The sequence below is a fragment of the Lineus longissimus genome, chromosome 4 (genome assembly GCF_910592395.1).
Source record: "Lineus longissimus chromosome 4, tnLinLong1.2, whole genome shotgun sequence".
Taxonomy (NCBI): Eukaryota; Metazoa; Nemertea; class Pilidiophora; order Heteronemertea; family Lineidae; genus Lineus; species Lineus longissimus.
This window is the reverse complement of record NC_088311.1, coordinates 12,526,607-12,546,991: the sequence shown is the minus strand read 5'-3', so window position 1 is coordinate 12,546,991 and position 20,385 is coordinate 12,526,607. Positions and strand designations below refer to the sequence as shown.

The 20,385-nt window shown below is 40.0% G+C and overlaps 1 protein-coding gene across 3 annotated transcripts in view; it reads left to right on the top strand.

Annotated features, from left to right (window-relative positions):
* Positions 1–20,385, top strand: part of LOC135485868 (ras-related protein Rab-10-like) — a 143,782-nt gene that overhangs the window by 78,585 nt on the left and 44,812 nt on the right. For all 3 annotated transcript variants that reach the window (XM_064768205.1, XM_064768206.1, XM_064768203.1), the window contains exon 3: positions 2,395–2,533. In XM_064768205.1, the coding sequence (XP_064624275.1) occupies positions 2,395–2,533 (139 nt within the window). The remainder of the gene's footprint in view (positions 1–2,394; positions 2,534–20,385) is intronic.

Below are 20,385 nucleotides of genomic sequence, written 5' to 3'. Positions count from 1 at the left end.
CATCGGTTATGTAAGTGTTAGTTACTTTACCCCCCAAGTTAAACTTTTGGGCAAAAATCTCACATCCCCTCCCTGATTCAAATGCCACTTTTTTTAGGGTTTACCCTGTAAAAAGCTTGTAACGACATTCATTTTCCATGAAAAGCACTGGCCAGTGATCGTAGTCTTGGATGGACTTTCTGCATGTCGGATTTCAAGCTATTAAAACTTTCTGAGTACTTGATGAAAGTGATCATAGTCAATAGGTATCAATGCCGACATGTGCAGTAGGCTCAAGTTGTCATTATTAGCCCATTCATGCTTCTCAAAAGGAATGTAGGCCCTGCACAACCCATCTGGGCCTAAAATGCATATTATAATGACCTATTATGGACTTAGAAAATTTTAGACCAGCACCAGTTAACTAAGTACTCACTGTATATTCAAAAAAGTACTCACTGTGCTAAATTTGTATCCGCGGAACGAAGTTTGGAAAAAAGTCGTCACCAAAAGTTCACACGATCGTAGGATAGCCCACACTTGACCTAGATTGACCGGGTAAGTCGCGGCTGCTTGCGGGTGGTCCACTCTGATTGGTTCTAAAATCTTAATGACGTATGACCCGGGGATTTCTTGCTATTAATAATCTAGTAGAGGTCACCCTTCAACTCTGAGCGCGCTTCGTGGAAGAACGTCACATTCGCAACGTTATTTCAGCTTTTTGCGAGACGCGTCAAACAGGCGCCGTATGTTGTTTTAAACTCGCTTTTTCAGGTTTTTAGCTCACCTCTTAGCAGAGGTGAGCTTATCCCATACCGTGGCGTCCGTCGTCCGTCGTCGTCGTCGTCGTCGTCGTCGTCGTCGTCGTCGTCGTCGTCGTCGTCGTCGTCGTCGTCGTCGTCGTCGTCGTCGTCGTCGTCGTCGTCCGTCGTCGTCCGTCGTCCGTTAGCAGGGCACGTTTCGTAACTGTTAGAGCTATTGAGTTGAAACTTGGTACACATGTACCCTTATGTAATGACACCTTGGAGACCAAGTTTCGGTCCGATTCGTTTCATGGTTTGGCCACCAGGGGGCCAAACGTTAAAAGTGAAAATATGCAATATCTCCCTTAATAGTAGTCGGGAAATTTTGAAAAAAATATGGTAGGTACTTCTAGCAAAGGTGCATCATATATCCTCCGGGTTTTTGATTTGACCTCCTTTTCAAGGTCACAGAGGTCAAATGGTGTAAATTGGCCATTGGGATGTAACGATGGCACGTTTCTAAACTGCAATGACTATTGATACCAAATTTGGTACACATTTACCCCTTAGTCAGGTGATCTCAGGGACCGAAGTTTGGTCCAATATGATTCACCACTTGACCACCAGGTGGCAAAATCCAAAAACCTTAAAAATGTGATTATTCCTTAACTTCTTGCCCGATTGCCACCAATTTGATATCATGGGTACATCTAACCACCATACAGTATATGTCACACAGGTTTTTAATTTGACCTTCTTGTCAAGGTCACAGAGGTCAAATGGTGTAAATTGGCCGTCAGGCCGTAACTATGGCACGTTTCTTAACTGCAATGACTATTGATCACAAATTAAGTACACATGTACCCCTTGGTCAGGTGATCTCAGGTACCGAAGTTTGGTGCGATCTGATTTGCCGTTTGGCCTCCAGGGAGGGGGCCAAATCCTAAATTCTTCAAAATGCCATTATTTCTAGTAATGACTTGCCCGATTGGCACCAATTTTATATCATAGGTACATCTAGTTCTAACAACCATTCAATGTGTCACCTGGGTCTTCTTTGATTTGACCTACTTTTCAAGGTCACATAGGTCGAATGTACTGTAAATTGGCCATTTTGGGGAAATTGTAATTGCTTGGACCTACATCAAACCTAACACTACATGACACAATACCATGCTCTTTATCCATCTTTCCTCCACATGAGGTGAGCACAATGGCCCTGGCCATTTCATTATGAATAAAGAAGTTACTCATAAGTCACATCAATAAAAAGTTTATTTCAGCGGCAATAAGATACATTTTTTTTCCAAACATTTACGGACACTGGAAATGTTTACTTAGCAATTATATTCAATGGCTCTGCTTGGCCGACTGCCGATGACGGATTTTCCCATTAGAAAAATGACGTCGTCATTGGGTAAAGCTAGTAGGATAGAAGTGGAGGTCTGATTAGTCAGGGTGATACCTGCACCCATATTGCCAAACAATGGCATTGAGTTGATTGACGATTCTTCCAGAAAAATGCCAAGGGTCAATTACTATCACTATCAGTCACAGTGTGAATGGATTAAGTCAAATAAACTGTGGACATTTTCAGAAAATGACCAGTCCGCGTATCTAACAGTGTCTGATGGATGAATTGACAATTGACAATTTCTCTGTCTGTTTGCAGGGATACTGCCGGCCAAGAGCGATTTCACACAATCACCACTTCCTATTACCGAGGAGCCATGGGCATTATGCTGGTGTACGACATTACTAATGCTAAATCATTTGATAACATTTCAAAATGGTTACGAAATATTGAAGAGGTGAGTTAGTCTTTTGCTGTTGGTCAATTGGTTCGTTATTGACTGAACCGCTATTGACTGGTTTGTTATTGACTGATATGTTCATTGACTACTGATTGGCTCACCGGTACGGTGAGTCTATACAATAGCGCAGTGTCCGTCGTCGACGTCCGTCTTATCCTAATTCAAAAACAGTGGCACGTTTCTTAACCCCTGGGGCTAGGGAGTCAAAACTTTGTGTGCATGGTCCCCTAGGTCAGATGACCTTTGACACTGAATTTCGGTCCGGACTGATTCATGACTTGGCCTCCAGGGGTCCAAAACGGAAAACATAAATAGTGTGATATATCACTTATTAGTGATTTGTTTTTGATGAAATTTTTTTGGTAGGTACTCCTAGCAAAGATATATCACATATCATACGTGTTTTTGATATGAACTACTTTTCAAGGTCACAGTCACAGAGGTCAGATAGTAAAAATTTGCCGTTTGAGTGTAACTGTGGCACGTTTCTGAACTGGAAGGGCTATGAGCTTGGAAGTTTTTATGAATGACTCCCTAGGTCAGATGACCTCTGACAGCCAATTTTGGTCTGCTCTGATTCTTGACTTTGCCACCAGGGCGCCAAAACTGAAAATACAAAAAGGGGGTTATCTCACTTATTAGTGATTTTTTTTATGACTTTTCTATGGCATGTTTTTTGTAGCAAAATTCGATTTGAGCAACATTGCAATTAAAATTCGATTTTTGTGCCTATCTATTCGATTTTAATCAACTTTGTTCGATTCTTCCCTCAATCATTTGATTTTTTTGCATATTCATTCGATTTTTTTCAAACATTTATCAACAAAAAATACTGTTCTTGTTGTATATCAAATCAAACACTATAAATTCATAATCGAATATAACTTAGAAAAAATCAAAAGGTGAAAGAAATAGATCAAAATCAGATTCAAATATATCGCATTAACTGGTCAAAAAACGAAGCATTTTCGATTTTAATTACACCAAATCTTTCAATTTAATCAAAGTATATTCAATTTCAGAATCAAATAAGAAGTATATACGATTTTGAAATCGAATACTCATTCGATTTAAATCGAATAGGTCATTCGATTTAAAATCGAATAGACCATTCGATTTAAAATTGAATATGTCATTCGATTTTTGTAGATTTCTATTCGATTTTGATTGGTCAATCGTAGTCACGTGACAAACTAGCAACCAATTAGAATCGAATGGAATAGGAGCAGAATCGAATAGACCATTCGATTTAAAACCGAATAGGTCATTCGATTTTGTGTAGATTTCTATTCGATTTTGATTGGTCAATCATAGTCACGTGACAAACTAGCAACCAATTAGAATCGAATGGAATAGGAGCAGAATCGAATAGACCATTCGATTTAAAACCGAATAGGTCATTCGATTTTGTGTAGATTTCTATTCGATTTTGATTGGTCAATCATAGTCACGTGACAAACTAGCAACCAATTAGAATCGAATGGAATAGGAGCAGAATCGAATGAGACCATTTGATTTAGAAATCGAATACTCATTCGATTTAAATCGAATAGGTCATTCGATTTAAATCAAATAGACCATTTGATTTTTAAATCGAATATTGCTTTTCATTTGATATGGAATCAAACGAACATTCATTCTTAAAATCAAATTATCATTCAATTTTTTGTAAGAACTATTTGATTATATCGAAATGTACTTTAATCTATATGACGAATTATGCGATTAATATTGAATAGGTGATTTGTAAGAATCGAATGAGATTGTTTGATCTCGGTCTTGATATTTTAAACTCTTTCCAATACATTTTTGATAAAACAACCTATCATTCGATTCGATTGACAATTTATTTGATTTATTTTTCACTAAAGAAACTATTCATTCGATTTCTGACTGAAATATTGAATGAATCAGTGAATCGCATAGTGCTACACATAACAGGCCATACTTTTCTACGGTTATTGGTAGGTACTCCCAGCCAGGATACATAACATATCATAGAGGTTTTCGATTTCACATATTTTTCAAGGTCATAGAGGTCAAATGGCGTAAATTGGCCGTTTGAGCGAGCTGTGGCATGTTTCGTAACTGCTAGGCTAGAAACTTTGTACACAAAACCCCCTAGGTCAGGTTACCTCTGACATTGAATTTTGGTCTGATCTGTTTCTTGACTTGGACACCAGGGGGCAAAAAGTGAAAACCTAAAAAGTGTGATATCTCGCTCATTAGTGATTCGTATCCGATAAAGTTGTTATGGTTGGTACTCCCAGCAAGGATACATTACATATTATACAGGTTTTTGATTTGACCTACTTTTCAAGATCATAGAGGTCAAATGCCGTGATTTTGCTGTTTGGCGGCCTAACTATGGCATGTTTCTTAACTGCAATGACAATTAAGTTCATATTTGTTGCACATTATCCCAAAGGTAAGGTTGGGCTAAGTTCTGTCTGATTTGATACTAGTAGTACCTCAGAGTCTTCCTCGGTCATAGCTCATGAAACACTCATTGTCAATTAAGTCATTACCTAAATACCGGTGAGCACAATGGCCCCTGGCCTTTTCATTTTTTATTAGCTCAGCTGACAAAGTCAGCGAAGCTGGTAATAGTACTAAAGAAATGGTGCCTGTCCTTCCTTCCATGTCACTTTTGGGCATTTTATAACCGCAAGGCCTAGGCACTTCGTTGACGCTAAATTAGGCGTAACCCAAGATGGACTCAGTAACCAAAAATCAGCGCAATCCGACCTATTACATTAAGCGAATGAGGTCATCGGGAAGTTTAAACTTCATTCCTTCATACCTCGGTCCACAGAGGAAATATTGTTTTCACATCTGGCCGAATATTTTTTGATAATTTTTCATTTTTACTTGTAATGGAATTAGTTTAGTTTCCACCGCCAGTTGGCGCTACAGGCACATTTAACTGAAATTTTGACGATTCAAAAGCCCCGGCTATGACGTATAGTTGCGCAGTTGTATTCTGCGCATGGAATTGGCCTAGGAACCAGGCTATATTTCAGCATACCTACTGTGACCAGTCTGAAGATGGAAGATTGATTTTGCAACACGGTAACCAATTTTCTGCTAAAAAGAAGTCAAGTAGGCGATATTATCACTAGTTCCTTTCAGTGGGTAGTCATAACGTCTTAAGGGACTACTTTCAGAAACTAGTTCTTGAAAATTTGGCCACAATTCTGTGAAAACGATATTAGAAGTGCACGCTCTGTTCACGAATTATTTTGAAGTGGAGAATTCCCACAGTATGTGCAGTGAATCGGCATGATTCTGTTTGCATTTTAGTTTTTAGAACTACGATTCTTACATGAGTAAAAGTAGACATTCCAAGCAACACAATAATATTACTCCCATAAAAATTGATTCAAAATTGTCGTAGCTACGGCATTCTGTTTGGCAATTTGCAGCGCTGATAAAATACATTGCATGCTAATGCATGCCAAATGGCACACTTTAAAAAGCGCTCATTGGACAACGTAGGGAATCTCCAGAAATGACGTCATCGCTGGTCTAAATAATAAATAGATGGGACTGGGTTCCTGATCGACTCGCTAGGGATACGCAGAGAGCACAATGTCATGAAAAACAACCCTTTGTAAATTCCAATCACCTGCAGGACAGGTCAATTTCTCTAAATAAAGTTAATTTTGTTGACTCCTGTAATCTCTACCTTATTAAAAAAAAAGACAGTGGTGTTAGTCCCAAACTTGTCATTTCTATTTATTTTGACCTCTGTTATCAGGATACCTCTCAATTACAGACAGCATTTTGTATCCTTGTGCTGTACAACCCTGCCTGGACATACTACAGTTGCCCATGGAGAATCACATCCTCTCTGACACTTCTTGTCTGTAAAGCTACCAATACAACATACTGAACTAGGGATATCTTCCGTTGCCTCCTGTAATATTTACATACCATGGATGATTAGTTCAGTCATATTTCATCCAGCTCTGCATTGGAAATTTTAGTGGTATAACGTGTTCTCTTGACCTTCAAACAGTAGTATAAAGCCGATGTTTACTACTTTACACCCTCAGTCCTGTGTTATTAGGTCATCCACCTCAGCGCCATGCCCTTGGGCCTCTTGTTATGGGCCCCAGACCAACAGTCTTGGGACCGTATTGAGATTGCTGGAAGTTCTACATTCTTCTATCTGTTCACCCACAAACATTATTGTGAGTGTTCTCTAAAACACCTAAATAAACCAAAAATCTTTCTTTCGTATACCACAAAACATAACCCCAACCATTCAACGTCACCAAAGACTTTTCGAAATTTGGATAATTTTGAAGACTTTGAAGCATTTTTATGCGCCGATTTTTCTGATTTGCTTTCAAATCTCCGGCACGACACGTACATTAGCATATAAGCTCCGCCCCGTAATGGTGACGTCATATCCTCCTGCATCATGGCGGCGGTATCTCTTTGCCGAAGTGGGGGATCCCCGAAGTGGCGAGCTGTCGAGTATTTTGAGCAAAGAACGACGGTTGAATGTAGGAATAAAATAAGGGAATAGCCTTAAATGCTTATCGATGATCCATCCTGCCCATCTGAAAAGGTTAGGGTGTTGTTTAAATGTTATTTAGCGTGTGATTTTGAGAAAGCGCGAGCGTGTTTGTCCGGAAATAGATCATCCGTGAAACGGAATAGACTTCAATCCTCCATACGTGTACTGTCAGGGAGTTCAGTCAGAAAACTCATATTTCAAATTCAAGTTTCAAAATGCACTCCATTAAAAGAGCCAGCTCTAAGAAAGCAAATGCTACAAGAATTTTGAAAAACGCTTAACCGGTTCACATTCTATGAGAATTTGAAGGTGATGACTTTTGGCCTAATTGGTCATTAAGTCAATGGGATAATGAGTAACCCTTTGTCTATGAGACGGCACCCTTTTTAGCTCACCTCTTAGCAGAGGTGAGCTTATCCCATACCGTGGCGTCCGTCGTCCGTCGTCGTCGTCGTCGTCGTCGTCGTCTTCCGTCGTCCGTTAGCAGGGCACGTTTCGTAACTGTTAGAGCTATTGAGTTGAAACTTGGTACACATGTACCCTTATGTAATGACACCTTGGAGACCAAGTTTCGGTCCGATTCGTTTGTTAAAAGTGAAAATATGCAATATCTCCCTTAATAGTAGTCGGGAAATTTTGAAAAAAATATGGTAGGTACTTCTAGCAAAGGTGCATCATATATCCTCCGGGTTTTTGATTTGACCTCCTTTTCAAGGTCACAGAGGTCAAATCGTGTAAATTGGCCGTTAGGATGTAACGATGGCACGTTTCTTAACTGCAATGACTATTGATACCAAATTTGGTACACATTTACCCCTTAGTCAGGTGATCTCAGGGACCAAAGTTTGGTCCAATATGATTCACCACTTGACCACCCGGGTCTTCTTTGATTTGACCTACTTTTCAAGGTCACAGAGGTCGAATGTTATGTAAATTGGCCATTTTGGGGAAATTGTAATTGCTTGGACCTACATCAAACCTAACACTACATGACACAATACCATGCTCTTTATCCATCTTTCCTCCACATGAGGTGAGCACAATGGCCCTGGCCATTTTTTGAGCCCAAAAACACATTTTTTTCACTGAAAATGCAATAACTTTATTATTTTTGGACATCTGACCATGATTTTTGGCCAAGATACAGAATATGATATGGGGAACACAAATCAGTCGACCGCAACCAAATATTTTTAATAATAATGAGCTCATTTGCATAAGGTAATTAACATATGCTAATTAATTATAGATTTTCTTTGCTTTATTCTCCAATATCCACTCAGAAGGACACAGATATTTTGACAAGGACACCAAATGATGGAATCGTAAACACCACAATTGAAGATCCTTCAAAATAGCCGCCTTCAAAAATTAAGATGGCCGCCATAAATCCAAGATGGCCGCCCTTATCCAAGATGGCCGCCCAGTTTTTGCACCGAAGTGTGTCTTGTATGGTATCAAATTAATGGGCAGTACCTGGAGATAATGAATATTGTCCCAGCAATCCACAAAATCGACTCAAGGTGACTCGGCGGCCATCTTTGATAATGGCAGCCATCTTGGAAAATGACAAAACGTGCTAGCATCGCCTAAGTTACCTTGTTGGGTATCAAATGAAAAGGCAGAGCCTGGAGATTAAGAAGATTGTATGTACACTAAATAAAAATGACCCATGATTCTGTGGCGACCATCTTCGGTAATGGCGGCCATTTTTGAAAATGACTGAGTATTTACTAGTAACCCCATGCCGACTAACCGGCGGTTCATATCGATCCCAAAGTCTTCTCATTACACCGCCGACATCAAGGGGCGGGAAAAGCGGTAATAATCCGGCGAGGCATTTTCACGATTAATCTTGCTCAAAATAGACTTCTATATCAGGCCCAGGCACTTTTAGAATCTGAAACATAAACAAATTCAGATTCAATTGCAAAGTTGTAGAATAAACTGGCTTTGAAATGGTTAATGTGAACTTCACTGAATTTACTGAAGAGGGGGTACGCTCACAGGAAGGAATAGCCGCTACGTCAACCGCGCGTGGACGGGACAATGCACAGCGCGCGTCATACACTGTCATTGGTATTTTGTATGGAAGATACACACACCCTCTGAACTCAACAGTCTGCAAAAACGGCTGAATTTATAGGGGGAGGGGCAGGGGAGGGGTAGAACTTTATCAATTTTGGTGGTGTCCTCAGCATTTTCATCAAAAACTACTTTCATGTCTAAAATCTACGTAAATTTATCTTTCCTACAATGCCTGCCGTTTTTGGATCGCCAATCATGTGCTGAAGGTAATTGACGAAACTTACGGAACTTTCGACACCTCTCCTCAGGCTTTGAAAAATAATTTTTTCGGCAGCCATGACGTCAGTCTTTGGGATTCCCCCTTCAAAATAAGGTCTCCTCCATGGGGATAACCAATCGGGGGACAAGGTCGGAAATAGCTCTGAATTTGGGGTTTCCCGAAATTTTGTCAACAAAAATGGCGCCGCGGCGATATTTGAAACGTCGTCAGTCCGGTCAGTCCAACTTACGGGACCATTCTTTGCGGGATTTCGGGCATTTTGTTGGATGTTTTTGGAAGTAACAACAAGTAAGGTATAAGAACAGTAATTTTATTGAGAATTGGAAAGTTTTCTGATATGATTAACGGTATTTATTTGGCTCAGAATTACTTTGATTTTTGCACTTGTCCAGTGCATTCGCCGGCATCAGTTGACGAATGATGACGTCATCTGAACTCCCTAGTACTGTGTGGGCCTGTGGGGGCTATCAAATTTGCTCACAAGCAAATTTCAAATTTCTAGTAATCTCTTGTGTCTTAGTTATTCATATTCTATCAAAAGTATAAAAAAGGATTTAATTGAATTGTCATCTCAAAACAAAACGTAGTACAGTAGACCTCACCTTCGTCGAACCTATTGGGACCATAGATTTTTCTTCGACTTACACAAAGTCTACTTAGGTGATGATTATTCAAAAGAAAAGCATGAAATTTGCTTCAACTTAATCAGATCTCGGCATATGCAAGTTCAACTTTGGCAAGGTTGACTGTATCTTCAATTTTCATGACACGGCATACCTTTTCAAATGACAACTCAATTATTCCTAAATGGACCAAAGCAGCTGTGCCTGCCATGAAAACCACCACCACTAGCCAATTCTGAGGAAAACCAGATGCTGCTACTTTGTTAGTCCTATGGACAACTCCAAAATACAGAAGTACTTGATTTAATCCCACAAAGCAACTACCTTCTTTGCTCTTCTACCCAGGTGCCTCCCTACCTCACAACTTCCATTGTACATCTTCACACCTCCCTCAACCCTAATTAGTGGGGACCATTCAATTTGCTGCCAAGCAAATTCATAGTTCTAGTTAGTTACAGATTTCCCTTAAGTCAGGTAATCTCGGGGATCATGAATGAGGTATATTCTAAACTGATTCACCAGGGGACCAAATTCGACAGTGGCAGGGTTTGTCATTATTTGTCCTACACTCTTAAAATTTGGTATGTAGCAACTTTTAGGCATCTCTGCATGCTGAAAAGAATTAGTTCAATATTGTTATTAATATATTCATCATAATTTCAAAAGATTAGGTGTTACAGGATTGGCTGAAGAACATAAACTTTTACGTTTCAATAGAAGTTTCTAATGACAGTCCACCATCTTGAGTTTGACCTAAAAACAGTATATTGGAAATCCATGTGCAGAGGGATCTTTGGCAATTTTATGAGCCTAGAATCTGTGCCATTTGAAGCTTTTCTCAATCCCCAGTTTGGCCTCATTATGTAACATACCTTCAATCTGCCATGCAAGGTTGTTTGTAGTTGTGCAAGTGTCAATTATGCTCATCCAAATTCTAGGTCATATAGCGAAAAAATAGCCGAGATGACCCAATGTTTTCCTATCAAATAAAGAAACCAGATGCATTTGTATGGCAAGCCGTTTGCTTCAAAAAGTCGAAATGATTTTTTTCTAGTCGAAATGATTTGTTTCTAGTCAAGATATTTTTTTTCAAGTCAAGAAAAAAAATTTGAAATAAAATTTTTTTTTCAAGTCGAGATATTTATTTTTCTTCTCATTTAACTTATTGAAGTTGAATCAATTAATAAAAATTTCACTGCGAGAAAAAAATGATTAAAAAAATAAAAATAGTGTTTGTAAAATATAATAATGATACATTATAAATACCGAAATAGTGTCGAAAGTAAAAATTTCATACTCGAGTAAAAATTTCATACTCGAGAAAATAATCAGTGGAGCGCTACAAAAATAAAGTCAAACATTATTACGTCATCAGTTTTTGTGTACATTGCGCGCGCCGCCTAGCAGGCCCGTGTGTCGTGTTATTCTGCAAACCCTCTATCGCGTGCAATACCTGATCGTTAGTGCTGTGCATATGCACCAAGACCTCCGCAAAAATCTTCTGCCAAAACGGAACCGGTGTAAAAGTAAAAAGTGTCCCCCCTGGAAAAAGTGTCCGGCCCTATTGTATTCTGCAATATGGTTCTATAGAGACCCTGACCGTCAATAGCTCAGAGATTGAAGCGCATAATAGAATCCTTTGTTCCCGGACATTTTAACCTAGGACATTTTAAACTTCTACACCGGCACCGAAGTGATCGCATGCACGTATATACAGCGCACTCAGAATTCCTAGAATGTCATCTAGTAGCCTGGAACAGTTCTCTAGTTTGTTTTGATCTAATGATTGTCTGGCCCTTTCAGATCGCCGGACCATAGCGGGACACTGACGCAGACACTCGGCAATGTCAACAACATCGCCTCCCGCCATCTTGCATACTGTATAGACTGGTCCCCTGCTATGTATATATGTGGGCATTAGAATGCGAAGTCAGCAAGAGAACGGCTGGGGACGAGTCTACATACTGTACACGAAAAGTGATGACGTCATAATGTTCGATTTATTTTTTCTGTCTCGAATGTGTTTTTTTTTGTTGAATAGGAAATTTGTCATTTACAATAAATTTTTATCGACTTGAAAAGAAATTTAAAAGAATTAGAAAAATAATCAACTGATAAGTTGTATATAAAAAAATTAATGAAAATTTTTTTTTTTTACTTAAAAATGTATATTAATTTAAAAAGTCAACTTAAAAAAAAACTTGTAGAATTGAAAAAAAATGTGTAAACTTGAAAATACTAATCTCAACTTTTTGAAGAAATTTCTTGACTTGAAATATTTTTTCTTGACTTAAAAAAAAATCTCGACTTGAAAAAAATCATCTCCACTTTTTGAAGCAAACGGCTTGCCATACATTTGGCTATCTGTCGGTGGTAGTGGCATTCCCAAATGATTTATTTTGAACTGATTGAGGCCCGTTTGAAGATAGCACACATCATGCCATTTCTTGGTAAATTATTTACCATTTTCAGGATCCAAGTTGTGTCAAAGTGATGCCACCTATCGGTGAACTTATGAATTAAATGCAATGAAAATGCTGCAGACTTCTTCTCTGGATTCATTTATACCCAGAAATGTATGGATTATGGTGCCTATGATGTATAGGTCTGTCTCATAACAGAACGTAAGGGACGGACGGGAACCAAAATCAACGTCCATGGACGCGTAGTAGAATTAATCTAATAGGCCTTCACATGTCACGTGGAGTACGTTTGCGTTCCAAGTTCTGAATGGAGGCCGTCCATATAACAATGATCTTTGCACTGAATAATTGCATTCAATGGCAATAGACCGCCCATATGGGAAGGTTCATGTAATTTTCCTTTATTATGCGTCTAGCCTTATCCCTGTGGTGACATGATTAGACACGCATTGAAAATGGTCAATAAAATATCATTCCTTTGTCCGAAATTGAATTGTTTATTGATAACATTTAATTGCCATGGTTTGTGTTGGCCAGCAGTCGCTTGGCCTCACGCTCCTTTCACCATGGAGAGAATTAGGATGTTTTTGTTCGCTGCTCCGCCGCCCATACCACCGCCACCAGTTTTGCTTACACCAGCAATTCATAATTTAGAAGTGCGTCCGCCTCCGTTGCCTCCAAGACTTGATGAAGTTCTCACCAATCAACCAAATGGTTAGAAACCACCAGATGGACTTTTGGTATCTATCAGGTGAGACAGTGGCCTCTTTCCAGCACCTCGTAGAGGACATTACGCCCCTTCTGGAAAACAGGCCAGGACGGTACCGAGATCATTTGCTGTCGGTGGAGAACCATTTACTACTTTTTTTCTATTGGATCAAGAAATATCCGGACATTGTTGCGATGAGTGCAATGTTTGATATCAGCAAGCAATCTGTTTGCAGGGAACTTTATTTTATGACAGATGTTTTGTGGACTTATTTTCAAGACGGTATAACATGGCCGACCGATGAAGAGTGGGAACAACTGCGGGGCAACTGGGATACTATTCCAGATGCTGTTTGGGCGATAGATGGAACGGTACACGCAATCGAGATCCCAGAGACTGAGGATCCCCACCTTATCATAGTCATAACTTGTTACTGTTACTCAGCCACAGTCCAACAATGAACCGCTTTCTTTTGCATAGTAACTACTTAGATAAAAAAAGACACTCAATTTGGTTAATACGAGCCAACCAGGCTTTTATCAATAATTGACCGCTTGTCTATAACAAGGCCTATTCGGTAACATCGGTAACATCGATTTCCCTTCATTGACAGTTAACCAACGGACGTTGTCAAAAAGCTATTGTATGTGTAGGTGGGCGTTCCTAATGTGCTTTGGTGACCACCAATCAGAAGAAGGACCTTACATATGTATTCATCACAGCAGCGCAGCCCTGGTGGTTATGCTCGTGTAACCAATAGCATCAAAGTTAACAAGCATGGTACGTTGAATTAGGTACTTCTTAGGTTCCTGTCTGTCCCTAACGTTCTATAATGAGACAGACCTATTTGGCCTCAGCAGGAACTGAAAGACTATCTTGTGTCAGTTGCCTGGGGCCTATTTGATGCTGCCCCACTGTGTAATGGGTCAAATAGGTCAAACTGTGTTATAGGTCAAATTCTGAATTTTTCTGAATCACCTTTAAAATGATCATAAGCCATTTGAAGGCCACCAGCAACTCTCTGGTACCCATTTTAACACCATTTGTGAATATTGGCATGTAACAAGGGCAACTTGAAGGCACTATGCCCGAATCTGCATTTTGGCTTGAAATCGCCTTGAGGGAAGGTTGGTGAAAAGCTCACCATGGTGTATTTGCCTTCAATTCTCAAATGGCCACTGGAACCAAGCAATTTCACATTAAAGGCCATATATCAAGGTTTGAAAACATGCTTGATACTCATGAAATATGTTGAGGGTTAAAAAAACAAGATCCCAGACATTAAAAAAATTCTAATAATAAAGTCATTATTTAGTTATTTCAATTTTCAATTTTAAACTATTTGAATTTCCCACCACACACAACTTTAGATTAGTTAGACCATATCCACAACTCCGTGGATATGGTCTATTGTTTTTACTGAGCCGATCGCCTGGACCCGAGGGATGTGGTTTTCGACACGTATCTCCGAAACTGCCGCACGGAACGACCTGAAATTTGGTTAGGTTACGTTTCATAACCTGCTAACGAACAACGTGTACTTTATTTTTGCAGCCGTTGCTTGCTTTTTTAGTTTTCGGGTGATTTTTGATGAAAATCGCCGGTTCTGAACCGTTCCGGTAATAGCACTGCCTCCCGCGTTTTTACCGATTAGGCAAGTTGCTCAACGTTGATCTGTCCCGACCTGAACAGGTGGGAGGATACCCGCTACATAGAAGAGCCAACAGACATTTCGTCTACGCATTCTAGACTGGGTGAGTGTGAATTTTTCGTGATTGTAATCGCCCTCAAATTTGTGTTGAAACACTGCATCAGACAAAATTAACTCATCAGAGGTCAAGAAAAGGATCTTAAGAATATATTTTCGCTGTTAGTTTGGGTGATTATAGGGAGCACGTCCATCTTTTGAGGCAAACTTGTCATCCAAAAGTTTCCAGATCCCCGCAATGGCGGATATACATTCATCAAAAAAATTACGAATTCGGGCAGGTTTCATCAAACTGTGCGCCTTAAACACCTAAGAATGTCTCAAAATCACCCAGACTCTACACATGAGATATACCTCCACTGAAAATAATTGGTGAAACCTCGCTTAACGTGTCGCGAGTGCTGAAAGCAACAGTTTTGGAGATCGTTTTTCTGTACATCCTGCTCACTCCTGTAGAAATGTACAGTAAAGCACGTATACACGTGCAGTGTAAATGGACACACGAATGTATACACACCTTCTGAAAATATTGTCAGCAAAGGTGATAAGTGTTTGTTCTGAATTATGACAATGAAATTCATAGACTATTAGCAGGTAACAGTGTCTGTTGGTCTGAATAATGAATGATAAAACTTCTGGTGAAGTTAAAATATTTCCTCGCTCTGTTTTACAGCCTGACGGGGATGATCAGCATCTGTTCTGTTCTGCGACCGCATCAGTGACGGATATAGGAGCCTTGACCACGAGGAGCTGATGAGGCAAAGTCGTATAACCGTCTTAACCTTGACATCGGTGCAGTGCTGAATTTGCCGTCCGAAGACAAACCAGTATAATATTCCAGCCGTATTTCGTTCTTTTTCACTGTAATACTTTTACTTCAAAAAGACTGAATAAATGAACCTACTGTGGCAGTTAGTTTAAAAAGATATTATTGCATGTTACGTTTTTACTCTTAGTGCTGATCGGTCATACCCCTTGGGCCTGGCCGTAACCTTGCATACTGGTTGTCTCGATGCCGTATGCTATGACCATGTATATATCTACTGGACTGGTTTGTTGCACCATACCAAAGGAATTAATTGAAAGATCAAGACTATTCCTTCACAATCTGCACTAAAAAAGGATTGTTGCAACTAGTTACCCCTATGTTGTAATCATGCACAAACTGGCCTGACTCGTCACAACCTACACTTCAAAGGAATTCAATGTTCAACTCGAATTTATTGGTCGTCCCAACATTGGGAGCTTTCATCCCCACCAGCCATATCAGATGGCCAACTGGTTTCCCTCACTCGACCAGAAAACTCGTCAAAAGATACGAAAGATGTTGAGATTCAGATTACATTTGCTTGTTGTCTGCTGGATTCTGACCATCCATATGCTGAGTTGTTGCAGTCCCAGAACCATCGCTATTTCTAGTATTTATGATGCACCTACTGTCACAACCTAATTCAGCTGGTTATTCAGGGTTATTTGCCTCTGATTTATTTGGTTATATCCTGGTGCAAACCTAATTTCTCAACATGACAAAATACTTTCACCAGGGATATGGTCTGCAATTTGCTGTTAGGCGAATTGCCCAATACTAGTTCCACATGTGGCCGCTAGGGATTTTTTGATGACGTAGATCAGGTCAGTCAGAACAAAGCAAGATGGCTTCCGCATACAGTTCAGAGAGTGAGAGCAGTGAAGTTGAGGATGTTTTGGTCGATACAGAAGGATGTTTAAACGTTGAGCCGTACATGTTCGAGCCATTAATATCACTAGATCATAATGAGAGTGATCATTCGGACGAAAGTGATTAGAATTTGTGGTTAATCAATTTGCATGGCAGACCTGCCGATATAGCAAAGAAGACATTGATAGACGGTTGCAGATGCATAACATGTATGATTTTTGAACAGACTAATGTTGCACAATATTGTTTCGCCTCGTCAGTGTTGTATCGCCAGTTATGTCATGACGCTGAACTACTATTGAAAAGTGACGGTATTATGCACAATCATCTTGACGTGACGATATAATGCCGTGCAACGTTAGATAGGCCTAGATGTCAGATGACAATAATCTGTCATTGACAGTGGCTGTCACTGACACTGACCTGTGTCGCTGTCACCTTGCTATGGCCGGAACACAAGAAGACACTATGCGGTATCACAGGCCCCAATAGGGCCTACACATTATGTATAACAACCGACCTCAGCAGCCTCGGGCATTAAATGCAATTGACATGGTTGGAACAGCTGTTTTTAACAAGTGGCATTTAATATTCAGTTGGATGCAGATATCGGGCTTCATGTGATAATCCGTATCGATAAAGTGATCACTGCAAAGTTTGGCCGAAGGCCCAGGCTTCCAACACTCCAAACGTTTGCACTTCCGAATCCACAGCTTCCTCCTCTCTCGTTCAACTGGCTTTGGAAATTCATGAAAATGGGTCCCATCCGTCATTCGATTGTTCTTTGTGCTATCCTTGACACAATTCGGAGCCACACAATACACCATAGTGAATGAAACACATTACTTTCAGGTGTGCATAATTAATTAAGGCCCTCCTGCTTTTATGATTGCATGACATGTACAGATAACCTGATCTACATCACAACTTTTGCTGAACCCGCCGCCTGGCTCTAACAAGCCAGTTGCTAGCCTGATTAGGTAATCAAGTTGTCAAACACATAATTGGCTATATCTTCAAAATGGATGGAGCTAATTGCATTTGGTTTTCTGTATTGTATAAAGTGTTAGGTACAAAACTAATAACAAATATCGCAAATTGAAACATACCTAACTGTCCGTGAGATAAAAGTCTGTCTTGATTTTAGCAACTCAATGCGATTCTTGATATCCTTGAGGCAGTAAAAACATGTTTTTGTGAGAGAGATTGAGACGATGACTTTCCGAGTGAGCCAAAATGGCGGATATGGCGTAAAAAGTTGGCTTGGGTGTACCACGTGATCCGAGAGAGCGCTGTCCCACCGCACGTCGTTCGAGACGGGTGGTGTCTTTGATGTTGAAACCAGTGACCAGACCCTTGTATAGAAAGACTCTGATGATTTGCAAGTGGCAGTGCTTTGCAGTGGTCTTTCAGTCAAAATCAGTGGTTTTAAAACATTAAGAAAAAATGATATGCCTAAGACAGTCATATGCAGTGGGGGTTTCTGTCAAAAGCAGTGTGATGCAGTCATTTTCAGTGCACTGCCTTTCGGTGAGGGCTGTATTTGAAGAAACTGTAATTATTATATTATCACCCAAAATGTTACGTCTTACAGACACTTGTATATAAAGTTCAACGTCAAGAATAATATTTATCTATCTATGAATTAATCTTTAAATCCTTTTCTTTTGCAGGATTCAGTTTCAAATTGCAGCATCACATACACTCCGTACATCCATGAATTCCAATTTGTTAGTTACTATTTAGCTAAAGTAAATACCATTAGGTTTTTCATTGTGAATGTCAAGCAGGTTCAACATTAAAATTGGTATGATCTCGGATCAGAAAAATTTGTTTTTGGAAGAAATAACTCATAAAAGATATGCTGGTGTAACTGTGATGCCTGTTTTGAAAGTAAATCTTACTGCATATACTCGGTGAACCATGAATGTGAATTTGAAGTTTGGCTATTAGAAGAATCGTTCAGTGACAAATTTCCGCATAGCAAACCCATCATTGGGACCCTGGTAGACATGTCTTTGTCGTGGTTCTCGCCTTGGACGTCCTAACAGCGGCTCTCTTCTCTCTATAGCAATATTGTGCAGGACACAACAAGCAATGATGATTTTGCATGTTCTGTCAGGACGCATGCGGATTTCCCCATGAAGACAATGAAATCGTCTCTTCATCACCCCAAAACAACGCTCGATGGAATTGCGTGTCTTCTTCTGAGCTGAGTTATAGCGTTTCTCAGCACGCGTTGTGGGTGTCAGATAGGGGGTTAAAAGAAACGGCTTACAGGGTTAGCCGGAATCTCCCAACAGATAGCCTTCTTGCATGTTGTTCTCGGAGAGGTGCTGTCCGATTTCGCTCTCCTTGAAGATGTGGGAGTCATGTGTGGCTCCAGGCCAGCAAGCTACCACATTTATAAGTTTCCCTGCAATAAGTTAAAAAGAATGTTTAGTAGTTTTATCTAAATATCCTTATAGAGATCCTCGGGCAGTGATAAGTCACACAAAGAAGGGGATAGGGGCAAGATGAAGTTACACACTGCTCCTGCCTATAGTCCCCCTTGATAATAATCACCTATTCATAGATCAAGCTTTCATTAGATTTTTAGTTTAGATAAATATTATACAGAAATTGATAAAAAATTATTTTTTTTGAATCACACTAGTTACGATTTTGAAAGATATGTCATCCCATATGCCAGGAAATTTGTGCTATCACACACTGTCATGACTGTTCTGACACACAAAATCGCACGGTTTCTTCCCAAATTAATGATCTGGCAGAGTAGGTACGCAGTATATAGGTGGATGTCTGTTTACAAAGCGCTTTTCTGTGCGTTTTGATGAGTTTTCAGGTGCCCAATAGCCACAGGAATCATGAAATGAGCGAGTGTAGTGTAGGCGGTGACAGTCTATGTACATGATGTACATGATGTACATGATGTACACAAGTCAATGGTTAAGATACACTCACACACATTTCACTGACTGCTAGAGTACAAGCAGTAGGCTTCAACTTACCTCTGTGGTCATGCACAGATTCCCTGTTTTTGATACTGTGGTATTGCCTATGGTTGACGAAGCAAGACTCGTAGGTCGGTTTATTAGGGCCTTCTCCATTTTCACGAAACCACAGTGGGGTTGATGGTGACTGTATCTTAATGTGGGTACCATCAACGCATCCGATGACTTCTGGAAACCCAGCCATTTCATAGAATCCTGTGTGAATTTTTCTGCACTTGTCCTGTTCTGTGGGCCATTTGATAAAGTCATCTTTGATGCCAACCAGGGCATCACTAACTGCCACGACAATTTTGCTTGCTGTGCCCTTATAGTATCCCTGTAAATCTCCAACGATTTGGAGAAAAGACCCTGAGGCGTAGAAGCGAAGGGCTAACATCACTTGCCTTTCAGCAGAGAGGCTTTTGTTTCGCCTGGTAGGCCTCTCCAGTTTGTCCCTTATCAAGTCAGTGATGTAAATAATACTTAGCCTGCTCAATCTATATCGTTTTCTTAACCCTTCATCATCATATATATCCAAAACATTCTCTCTATGCCGGACAGTTTTGGGTTTTTTCATCAAATTGGGAAACAGGAGCATTCTGTGCGCGGCCATTTTGTTTCTGAGAATGCCTGACAACAAGAGTTGTTAGTGGTTTTTTAGGTTTATCGGTGCTCAAAAGCACCGTTAAATATATCGGTGGTTTTGTCGCCAGTTCGAGCTTGTCGGAGCTTCTAACAACACAAAACTGTCGGTGGTTAAAGTTATCGGTGGTTTGTCGGCAAACTATCCACCGACAAGAGATATCGATGCTTTGAACAACCGGGCCCTGATCTCAGGATGCCCGAGACAGAGCATTTTTTGCTGACCGTAGGGGAGTC